Genomic DNA, 12,007 nt, shown 5'->3' with positions numbered 1-12,007 from the left:
ATGATCTACTCGGGTTAAACATAATCATCTACTCGTAGATAAGGTCACACGTTGTTCTGGTCAGTAAATCATGTTTACGCTCAGAACGCGTTTGTCCAGGCTTTTCTTGTCAATAGACGATATAGTGAGCTATTGGGGAAATCGGAGATCTTTCCTAATTGGTTCCCTGTCTCCGAATGACCGCTTCAAGTCCCCCTGGCTAGGGAGTGGACGTGGGTGTCCGGTTGTTTGCTCTCTGGCTTTGGTTTGCGCTTTAAGAATTGTTCGGTTACGTTTGTGTTCGGGGAATGTTGTATCGGGCAGAGGGAGAGGTGCAGGGTAAATTGTCGCCTTGTCTTATCGAGTGAATAGAGATAAAAAGATAGTTCATGGTGACTTATGAAGGTGTTATAGATAAAAAAAACTTTAATGGTGATTTATGAAAGAGAAATAGAAAGGGGAAGTGAAAGAGAGAGAGAGAGAGAGAGAGGAGGAGGAGGAGGAGGAGAGGCGGGGACCAGAAATAGGAGGAAAAGCAGAGAAGTTATAGGGGCAGAACCCAGAGAACACCAAACTCGTTCTACCATAATATACTCGTATGCAAGGGACGCCACTTTCCACGACCCCCTTATCTTCCCCCCTTTACCCCCCACGCCCCTCACGCCCTCCCGTTCCGGATAGACCCTGTCTCTGTGGATAATCAGACAGGCTCCGTCTATTCTCCTGTATCTTTATTCTGTAGGAAAAACAGAGGACATTATCCTAACCCTTTTGTTCAACAGAGGAGCTTCCCCATAACTGAATGAAATCGCATGGCGGCAGACAAAATAGATATAAAATCGAGACAAGCACTCTTGAAGGAGTGACGTTGAGGACGGAATGACCCCCATCCTCTTCCCCCCCCCCGCCTCCACTCCCTGGAGCTGGACAATCCCCCCTACACCCCGATCCCCCCAAAGCTGATACTTTGCGATAAGAGGATGAAAGGCAGTATTTACTGGCACTTCAGCCAAGAGACTGAAGTCCACCAATTTCACATTGTGTACTCGCTGGTGACCGGGAACCTTTTCACTGGTGTATTAACAAATTGTACATTTTTTTGGTCTGCCATCAGACGATTTCATTCATCCAAGAAGAAATCTCTCTTCGACTACGATGACGTCATTTCATTCAGGCTAACGACAAACTATTTTATTCAGTGTGGGGACATACACTGCAAGGAAGATTTTGGAAAATTTGAGTGACAAAAGAAAGTTCCCCTCTGCTGAATGGAATCGCCAGGTGGCAGCTGAACAAATTAATATTAAGGACAATTCCTCTAAGGACAATCTTATCAAATTGGGCTTTAGTTTACCCCTTAAAGGAGTATCACACTGGGCTATTTTTCCTCCGACTCTTGGAGCAGATTTACAGGCCTCAGCTTTGGGGAAGGAATCTGATATGCTGGTGGGAAGTAATTTTCCACCAGCATATCAAATGACATTCTATGTAAATTGTTGAGGAAACAAAATAGCCTCAGTGATTTCACGGCGGAAAAAGTTGTGGAGGTGGGCGGCACCGCCGATTAATCGGAGTTTGGAGGAAAAGTAGCCCAGCGTGACAACCTCTTGGGGGTTCTCCCTCAGCTGAATAAAATCTCCTAGCGGCACCTAAAAAATATAACTCATACACGTTAGAGGTCTTCCCTCTACTGAATAAAATCACTTGGCGGCAGCGAGAACAAATTCACAAGTTGGTCAGTAACAGTGACAGGAATAAATGATGTATTTCATTTACACCAAGGTCTTAGGCCGGTGTCACACTGTACGGCCCCGCCGTTGCGGCTTGTGGTTGGCTCTAGCAAAGTTTCCCTTGTGAGCCATTAGACTCGAAAGGTAATGATAATATTTCAACCAAGGGTGAAATGTTGGTCGTCTTATCAAGTTCTGACTATCGTTAGGTTATTTTACGAAGCTCGTTGAACTTGTAAACATAATCGGGCCGCACCCGGCACCGCCTCATAGTGTGACACTGGCATTACTGTCAGTGTCACTGTCGGCGTCAGTGCCAGTGCCAATGTCCCAAGTCGAGGGTGCCATCAGGACTGACCGAAGAGGTCCTGATAAGAAAGGTCATCGTAAGTCTTAGGTCAGAGGATTGATGGTGAGGGCTTGCAGGTTAGGGACTGCGTGTCGGGTTGACTGGAACTCGCTTCTCCGTCGAGGGGGTGGTACGGAGATGAATAAAGTCACCTCACGACAGTCAGATTAAAAGGTAAAGTGCCACCCGGTACGGAAGGCGTAGATCAAGACCTAACTCGTCCTGTTGCCTGTCCATCTGCTGAATAGGAACGCCTAGCGACAGCTGGACACATTAGAGTGATGTATGTTGGACTAAACCATATATATATATATATATATATATACATATATATATATATATACATATATATATATGTATATATATATATTTTTTTTTTTTTTTTTTTTTTTTTTTTTTTTTTTGAGGGATGGCACCTCAATCTTGCAGCGGTACAGAGTTTAGTCCTGGTTTAGGTCCCTCTCGGTCCTGTGATGCTCTATATATATTTTATTCTGGCTAAATCCAGACCATTCTATTCAGCTGAGAGATAAAGATGGGGTCTCGATCGGTCAATACCCCCAGTCTGCTCCCCCATGCATTCAACGGAGAAGCAAATCTACCTAAGATTTGCATGCCATAGTTGAGCGCTATTGACTGAACGCCACAAGAGAAAAGGCGTGGATAGGAGAGACTGGACAGAATGCGGAGAGACGAGATAAAGAAGTTTGCAGGAGTGACGTGGCAGATATTGGTACAGTCGTTTGAGTCATGGAAAAAGTGAAGCAGTGGACTTTTTGTTAGGCCCTCGCATCCAATATCTATCACGGTTATGTCGTTGGTTTGTTTCTTTGCATTCTGTGTTTCATTGTCTTCTTGTGTTTTGCTGAAATGCTTGGCTATGAGCTATTTTCTATTAAAGTGATTTTTATAGATGCGATTTTATTTTAGTTTTGTATGAAATACCTGCAAACTATTTTTTTATAAACTGTCTACGACTTTTTTCCAATTTTCATATGAAATCTATTTGTCTTTTTGTATGAACAACTTCGAGTTTTTTTTATGAAATGGTTGCAGTTTTTCTTCTGAAATGCCTGCGATTTTGTATGAAACCCCCATAATTTTTTATACAAAATGCCTGCGATTTTGTATGAAACGCCTACAATTTTTGTACGAAATGCCAGTGATTTTTTTTTCTCTTAAATTGCACCGAATGATTCGTCAGTAGCGCAGTCGTTTATCTAGATGCGAAGCAATCTTTGGTCGTGTGGGTAATCCGCGCTCCCTCATCACTCACCCCTCACCACCCTCACCCACTCCCTCCACACCTAAACATTCCTCACCTACACCTCCCTCATTCTCCTATTTCTTTCCATCACCTCTCCAATTTATCCTAGCCCTACACGATCAATAGTATTGCGCAATATTCCGAATTGTACAATATCATGGACGGTGTAGGGATGGTATTGAAGAATGACACACTATACTGAAGACATCAAATGTACAGGTCAAACACGTGTGTCTCTTTAATACCATCCCTATATCGTCAATAATAGTGTACAATACGGAATATTGCGCAATAATATGTATCGTGCTTTACTCACATTCCGTCTCACCCTGTCAATAACCATTTGCATTCACCGTCAGTATTCACACAATAACACCAGTGTTCACCATATCCGTTCGTTTTCCTTTTGCCCAGTCCAAATTAAGTTCATTGTATTCTTCACAAATGTGATTAACCTGTCTATCCTAACCCATTTATCCATTCCCTTCAACCTTACCCCCAGTGTAAATTTGCCAATCCAAACTCCACCTCCCATTCTTTTTCCCTTGTTCTCCATATCTGTTTTTCTTCTTTATTCACTCTATCGCCTCATCCTTTACCGCCTTATCCAATGATAGAAGCGCTAGTTATCATGGACGAAATAACCCTGAACCCAAAAGCTTTAGCTTCACAGTCTTCCTCGACATCCTTTTGCTTTCTTCATTCTTCGCTTCTTTCCTTTCCTTTCGAGATGTTGTCCCGATACAGGCACTGTGTTTTGTGTGCCATGGGGGTTGGGGTTGCTACGTAATCCATGGGTGGGTGGGGGGTCTAGACCCCCCTATCTATCCTTCAATCTCGGGGGTGGTCGGAGCAGCATCGACGGTTAGGGATGGGGCGTAGACCGCTTGGCCCCTGCCCCGTGTCCGAACTGGTTGCTTGAGGCTTCCGTCTTCACCCAAGACGCCTTAATGTACTCGTAGGGACATTCCATAGCTTCTCCTAGGGGAGTGTTATATGATAAATACATCTTCCTATATAAGTCTATTGAAGTAATTTTAAACTTGGGTGTGATATGAAATTGATGGATGAAGTTGAAGGGGACGGAGGATGAGGGATCCGAACGGCGTGGGCCTTCCTGGGCTCCACAGAGTCTACCAAACCCGAAGTATGGCGCTTTGCCAGATTGAGTCATCGGGAGGCGGAGAGACGCCGCGCCGCTCTAACGGTGGGTCCTTTCCCTCAGAAGCTTTGGTCTCGGAGGCCTTGCTGCACACAGGTCTCAAATCTTCAGGAAGTATTTGGGGGGAAAATAGTGTGATTTGTTACACTTGATGGGTAGTTTGTGACCTACCGTTTATGTGTATAATTCACCATGGTCTAGGATCACGTGTTGGACTCGTGATCGACAGCTATTTTCCCCCCGGAAGAGAGCTCATATATGACCAATCTGTAGTTAATGCTGTGACCTTACACGCACACACCCCTAACTCCCCGCCCACGAGAGTTGGAGGAACGACCCGCAACGCAGCGATACTGAAATTATTTCAGCCCTGGGCGGAATTCGAACCCGGGGTGTGATCGACAGCTATTTCCCTCTCGGAAGAAAGCTCAGAGCTCATATATATGACCGATCTATAGGTAATGCTGTGACCTTACACGCACACACCCAACTCCCCGTCCCACGAGAGTTGGAGTAACGACCCGCAGCGCATTGGTACTGAAATTCATCCCTGGGCGGAATTCGAACCCGGACCGCCGTAGTGTGTGTGATCGACAGCTATTTTCCCCCCGGAAGAGAGCTCATATATGACCAATCTGTAGTTAATGCTGTGACCTTACACGCACACACCCCTAACTCCCCGCCCACGAGAGTTGGAGGAACGACCCGCAACGCAGCGATACTGAAATTATTTCAGCCCTGGGCGGAATTCGAACCCGGACCGCCGTAGTGTGTGTGATCGACAGCTATTTTCCCCCCGGAAGAGAGCTCATATATGACCAATCTGTAGTTAATGCTGTGACCTTACACGCACACACCCCTAACTCCCCGCCCACGAGAGTTGGAGGAACGACCCGCAACGCAGCGATACTGAAATTATTTCAGCCCTGGGCGGAATTCGAACCCGGACCGCCGTAGTGTGTGTGTGTGTGTGTGTGTGTGTGTGTGTGTGTGTGTGTGTGTGTGTGTGTGTGTGTGTGTGTGATTCACCATGGTCTTGGATCCCGTGTTGGACTCGTGATCGACAGTTATTAACCTCCGGGATGAGAGCTCAGAGCTCGTATGACCGATCTATGGGTAATACTGTGACCTTACACGCACACACAAACCCAACTCCCTGCCCACGAGAGTTGGAGTAACACCCCGCAGTGAAGCGATACTGAAATTATATCAGCCCTGGGCGGGAGTCGAACCCGGACCGCCGTAGTGGCAGGCGAGAACTACAACCACAGCGCCACGAGGTGTGTGTGTGTATGTGTGTGTGTGTGTGTGTGTGTGTGTGTGTGTGTGTGTGTGTGTGTGTGTGTGTGTGTGTGTGTGTGTGTGATTATGGTCCGATTGGAAGGAAATTACGCTGAGGTGTGTCGATCAGCGATGATAAAAAAAAAAAGCTGTTGGCGAGGCAGCTCGGCGTCCCATAAGCAGCAAGTTGCGTGTATGCCACACACGTACATTCTCTCGCTAGTCGCCAGAGTTTCCACCCTTGAGTTTCCGCTTGCCTCCCATCTTTCCATCCCCCCCCCCTTTCCACCCTCCCGTCTGCTCTCCCTTCCACTATATTCTGGAGTGGCGCGCGTTACCTACTTAGCTCTGGTCACCTCACGCGACATGACGTCATCAAAGGTTTGAACAGGTGAAGCCCTGTTCATCATCTGATCATTATCCACGGACGTAACAAAATCCTGTCCCCTGCTCATATCATTTGAACTCGACAGCATTTAAATTAAATTTTCTGGTGTATAGATCAAAAACTGAAATATTCATTCCCTCAGTCCAAAATCGGGAGATAATCTTGACCTAATGAACGATAATTTGCATTCATAGTGGTTCTGTTCCATCGTATCTCGTGTCGTATACAACAGTGTCATCGTATTGTACGGCAGCTACACATAATTACATTTCGATAACTTTCTCTGTCTTGTCACACAGGCTTAGATAATCAGAACAGGGATTTCACATTTAAAAAATGTATATTTTTCTTTATTATGTAATGTTGTTCACTTTGCCATAAGAATGAGAACACCCAGAACAAGACGATGTCTTTAAGCTATTTCAGCATTTGACATCTCACTAAAACGTGACGATATATTAGAGTTGAAGATTTTTTTAATCGAAAATACAGTAATTTACTTCGTCCCAAGTAAATTAGAAAACAAAGTAATATAAATAGGAGATCACGTCGCATCTACTATTTTCAGTGACGTATTTACAAAAATCTCTCTCCCTCGGGATGGTTTCCTTATTTTCGCCCCCTCAGCTGAATATAATCACCCGTCTTTCGCCAGGACGAAATCCACACAGTACGTCACCGTTTTGAAGGGGCTCTTCTCTGCGCCACTAATCCTCGATTGACTCCGCCGTTATCGTTCTCATCTTCTTCCTTGACCTCCTCCTTCTCCTCCTTCTCCTCCTCCCCCTCTCCCTCCTCCTCCCTCCCTCTCTCCCTCCTCCTCCTCTTCTTCCTTCAGTCAGCGTCAGCATATTTTTTTCGACCTCTTCTTATTCCATCTCCTGCTGTTCCTTCTGCTCCTCTTTCTCCTCCTCCTCCTCTTCCTCCCTTTTCTCCTCATCTTCTTCTTCCTCTTATCCTCTTCGTCTTCCTCCTACTCCTACTACCCCACCTTTTCTTCTTCCTCCTTCTCTTCCTCCTCATCATTATCCTTCTACTCATACTCGTATTCCTGCTCTTCCTCTTCCCTCCCTTCCTCCTCCTTCATCGCTTCTCTTATCCATACTCTTCCTTCTGTTGTTGCTCCTCTTCACTCCTCCTCCTCGCTCCTCCTCCTCACTCCTCCTCCTCACTCCTCCTCCTCGCTCCTCCTCCTCACTCCTCCTCCTCACTCCTCCTACTCACTCCTCCTCCAACTACTCTTCCTCCTGCTCCTCTCTACTAACTTTCTCTTTTCTTCTTCAACATCACCCTCATACTCCCTACGCCTCTCCTCCTCTTCTCCTCCCCTTCCTCCGTACGCACTCCTCTTCCTCCACCCCTCCATACCTCCTCCAACACCTCCTTGATGACTCCCTCCCGGGCTGGCAACATCATTATGCGTCTCAAAAATACCCCAACTCAAAATATTTGTGTGTCTAATGAGGCGCCTCTCAAGCGATCAGACTCTTCTCAAAATTTCTTGAAGGAGAAGACGGTGTGAGCAAAGGGTCTGTTTGAATAGAATTATTACCTGGAGAACCGTCGAAGCAAGCGGGGCTCTAGCCCCCCCCCCCACACACACAGCCCCCCTCCCCCCCCCCCAACCTCCAGCCCCTGAGACCCCCCAATCTTCGTTTTCTTCCTTTCAGTCTTCCATACCTTTAGGGAGACCTATTTGTCCGTAAGAATTGAGAAAAAAGTTTGATTTGGGGGGGGGGACGTTAGGAGGGGCGTTGGGAGGGTGACACAACATACCGACCAAATGTTTGTTCAAATGAATACTGAAATGTAACCATGTTACATGCAACGGGATCAACGGAAAGATTGTTCATCGTCATATATATATATATATATATATATATATATATATATATATATATATATATACATATATATATATATATGATGTGATTATTATCGTTATTGTTATAATCAATAACATTTTGTCAAGACTATCATCAGCATTATCTTTATTATTACCATTATATTTCATCATTCCTATATTCTTTGTTATTCCTTTTATTTACTCTCATCATCTTAGCTCATTCGTTATTACGCATCAGTTCCTCGTTTTCCTGCCTCTTCATTACTGTGCATCTCCTTTTTCCCCCACTTACGCGAATCGGCACAGTGCAATTTCCATTTACGCGATGTGGCACAATTGAACAGTACCTCGTGGCTTTATCGGTAGCGATTGTTGGACTCTCCTCAAATACATGACGCGAAAAATTGGATCTGATAAGGAGAAAGGAGAATGGGGGAGGAGGAAGGGGATGGAGCGACGGAGGAAGTTGAGGGAGTACAAAGGGAAGGGATCCGAAGGAATGTAGAGGGAGCGGATGTATAAAGAGAGAAAGGAAGACATTAAGGGAAACGTAATGACTATTCTTTGTACCGCAATTTGTTTTTATCATTATTATCATTTATTTATTCATTTATTTTTGTCTTTGATATATTCGTATTTTTTTTTTTTTTTTTTTTTTTTTACGAAGAGTTAAGGTAAAAGTATGTTGTATTCAGTTACCCCTAAGTATGGTGGATTGAGTCCTTTGTACAATGTGTATATATGTGTGTGCATATATATATATATGTATATGTATATATATATATACATATATACATATACATATATATACATGTATATATGTATATAATATATATATATATAATATATATATATATATATATATATATATATATATATATATATATATATGATATTCTTTCTTGGAAGAAAGCACGCAATGGAATTGGTTGAATTTTTCACTTCAAACGACAAGTCCAGAGTGTGCTTTCTTCCAAAAAATAGTTTTTGGACTCCAGCTCTTCATGAATATATATATATATATATATATATATATATATATATATATGTATATATATATATATATATATATATATACACTTTATATATATATATATATATATACATGTGTGTATATATATATACATATATATATATATATATTATATATATATAATATATATATATATATATATATATATATATATATATATATATACAATATTGTGTCAAAGGTAAAAAATAGATAAATAAGTAAATAAAAAAGTAGCAAACGAATGAGGGAGGAGAAAGAGGCCAGGGGTGATGGAGGGAAAAGTAAAGGAGAAGAAGTGGGAGGAGGGAGGTAGAAGGGGAAGAAGAGGACAGGAGGAAGAAGCAAGTGGGAAGCAAATATAAAAGGGTTTTAAGGGGAAGTCGAAGTAATGCAAAGGTAAAAATGGAGAAAAAACGAATATCATATGGAATCCCAAAGGGTATGGAATAAGGAGCTTGATAAATGGAAGTGATAAAAATAGAAAATGAAACTGTAGATGTTTATGGAAGACAGTAAATGGTGGGAGATAAGAGACAAAAGCACGGTAGACAAAATAGTGAACAACTAGTGTCTACCGCTCATTGACAGGATTAAATCAGACACAGGTATAAGAAACGATTGCACATAAATGAACGCACGGGGGAGGGGGTGTTCATGTCTGTAATGAAACGGTAGAGAATTTAACTTCTTCAACTCTTTGCAAGCATGTATTGGTATTAGAATGGGCTTTAATTCGTATATGTTTGAAACAGCGGTCGCCAGTGATGATCTTGATAATAGAACTTAAAAGAAATGTGACAAATTGCTGTACGATAGTTTCCTACGACTTCGTTGTTACCATATATCGAGTCTATACATACTAGAAAGTACCGAGGAACTTGTAAGCTCAACTGTACATAACATATGTCTCTGGAAATAATGTGTACCGGGAAGGGGACGAGGAGGGTAGACTAGAGTAGATAGGAGAACGGGGGAGGCGGGGGGAGGCTGGGGTGACAGATAGGCGGACGTGCATTGGGCAACAAGGGAGGTGCTAGAGGCCTAGCCAGAACGTGATCTGAAATTTCTTCTTTAGACCTAAACCAAGGCGATCAATGTCTTTCTTCCAAAATATAGCGACTCCTGCTCGAGTTGATTGAAGTACTGACGAAGGCGACCGACCCACCGGCGGTAGGAAAGGTAGAGAAACATCGAGAGGACAAAAAGTAGTGGGTATCTGTATATCAAAAAGCGATTGGACTTTTTATTGAAAGTTGTAGCGCAAAATGGTTGAACAACTGTCTGGCAATATTGGTGTGAAGAAAGTTCCTGCTAGATTGTATCTTCAAAAGAAAGGAGCATAAAAATCTTAGAATATTCCAGTATATTGTAGAATTGTAGGTGACTTAGCATCTATTGTTCGTATATTTTATGTAATTTTCTATGTATACTCCATGTCACTAAACAGTTTCTTCATGTCTGTCTTTCTGCAGATGAAATCTGGAAAACCGACCTCGACTTCCTGATCCCGTTCAACGACAGACTCTTCGTGATGGGTATGAACACCTCGGTCACCGCCCCGCCACCGAACTTCCCTAACATGTTCCCCGTCAACAAGGAGAACTCCCTCATTATCCCCAAGGGCCTGAAGGACCCTCTCGAGTACGAGGAGACAACGACGATGAGCACCAAGGACGTTGAGGACCTGGTCCTCCTGAAGGGGTACTCGAGTTCCATCAAGAAGAGGAACGAGGATGATTTCCAGATCGTGTGGAATGGAAGAAGAGGTGGAGGAGGAGACTATATGACCTCGACCACTGGGGATGACTGGAGCCCCATAGCCCCCGAGATGATCAACTACGCCCTCGCCCTCTTCGTCTTCGCCGTCAGGTGGGTGTTCGAGTCTCGCCAGTAAGGCGATGGGAACTCTCCCGTGACAGGAATGTGTCCAGGTGATCGTAAAGTATAAACACTGCAGAAGTATGAAAAAGTAACTTGGGGAGTAGGGGGAACCTTTTGAAAGACAAGATCAACTTTCAAATTATTTCAGATTCCAATATTTCCAGTGAGACATGACCACTTCCATAATCAGTCAGTCTCTCTCTCTCTCTCTCTCTCTCTCTATATATATATATATATATATATATATATATATATGTATATATATATATATATATATATATATGTATATAGATATATATACATACGTATATATTGTTACTATGTCTTCGTACTCTTCTTAGGTATCCCGCCGTGTTCTGGACCACCAACAAGAGCTTCGGGCTCCTCTTCTCGCTGCAGATGATGGTCAACGGGGTTTACACGATCCTCATCATCTCTGCCTTCTCCATTCTGTACAAGGTACACCCTTTTACCTAAACTCGAATGCTACCAATATTAGTGTTATCTCGGGCTGTCTTGTTTTGTTATTGTAAGATAACTTGTATATCTGTATTTACATGTTTTATTTCTTCATGTATTCTGTCTATTTATCTATTTTTCTTAATATGCTCACTTACTCATATATACGATTTATTTATCTTTTATCCTTGTTTCTGTAGTTGCACGTCTGCGGTGGCGTTCGGGAGCTGCATGGGACGGAGCCCTTCCTCCTGAACCTGCCAGCCACCGTGGGACTCTTCGTCGCTTCCATCACCATCATCACCGTGTCCTCCTCCGCGGTCTACCTCTACGGCTACCAGAAGTTCAACAGGTTCCTGCGCAAGAGTCGCCAACGCTTTCACATCACAGTACGTTAACAATGATAATTATTGTTGTTGTCAATTCTCTGGGTCCTCGCTGGCCGAACGGGTTAAAGCGTTGCAACTTGCAACGAAGATCAAGGTGACGGCGGTTCGAACTCTGCCGCCAGCGAGTTGGACCAAAGGCATGGTGAATCAAATTCCATACCATAAAGTCCATTCTTAGGGGCACAGGCCTTCCATCGTGACGTTAAACCGAGTCATCTGTTATCATCATTGTTGTTATTACTATTAATATTATCATTGTTG

General features: G+C 43.4%; 1 protein-coding gene across 1 annotated transcript in view; it reads left to right on the top strand.

Annotated features, from left to right (window-relative positions):
- LOC143021508 (uncharacterized) overlaps positions 1-12,007 on the top strand; it is a 360,858-nt gene that overhangs the window by 336,534 nt on the left and 12,317 nt on the right. Inside the window, exons 5-7 of the mRNA XM_076179082.1 lie at positions 10,490-10,886; positions 11,240-11,357; positions 11,558-11,746. Coding sequence (XP_076035197.1) covers positions 10,490-10,886; positions 11,240-11,357; positions 11,558-11,746 — 704 coding nt within the window. The remainder of the gene's footprint in view (positions 1-10,489; positions 10,887-11,239; positions 11,358-11,557; positions 11,747-12,007) is intronic.

The sequence above is a fragment of the Oratosquilla oratoria genome, chromosome 42 (genome assembly GCF_046742065.1).
Source record: "Oratosquilla oratoria isolate Oo_2021 chromosome 42, ASM4674206v1, whole genome shotgun sequence".
NCBI classification, from domain to species: domain Eukaryota; kingdom Metazoa; phylum Arthropoda; class Malacostraca; order Stomatopoda; family Squillidae; genus Oratosquilla; species Oratosquilla oratoria.
This window is presented reverse-complemented; position numbering and strand designations above follow the sequence as displayed.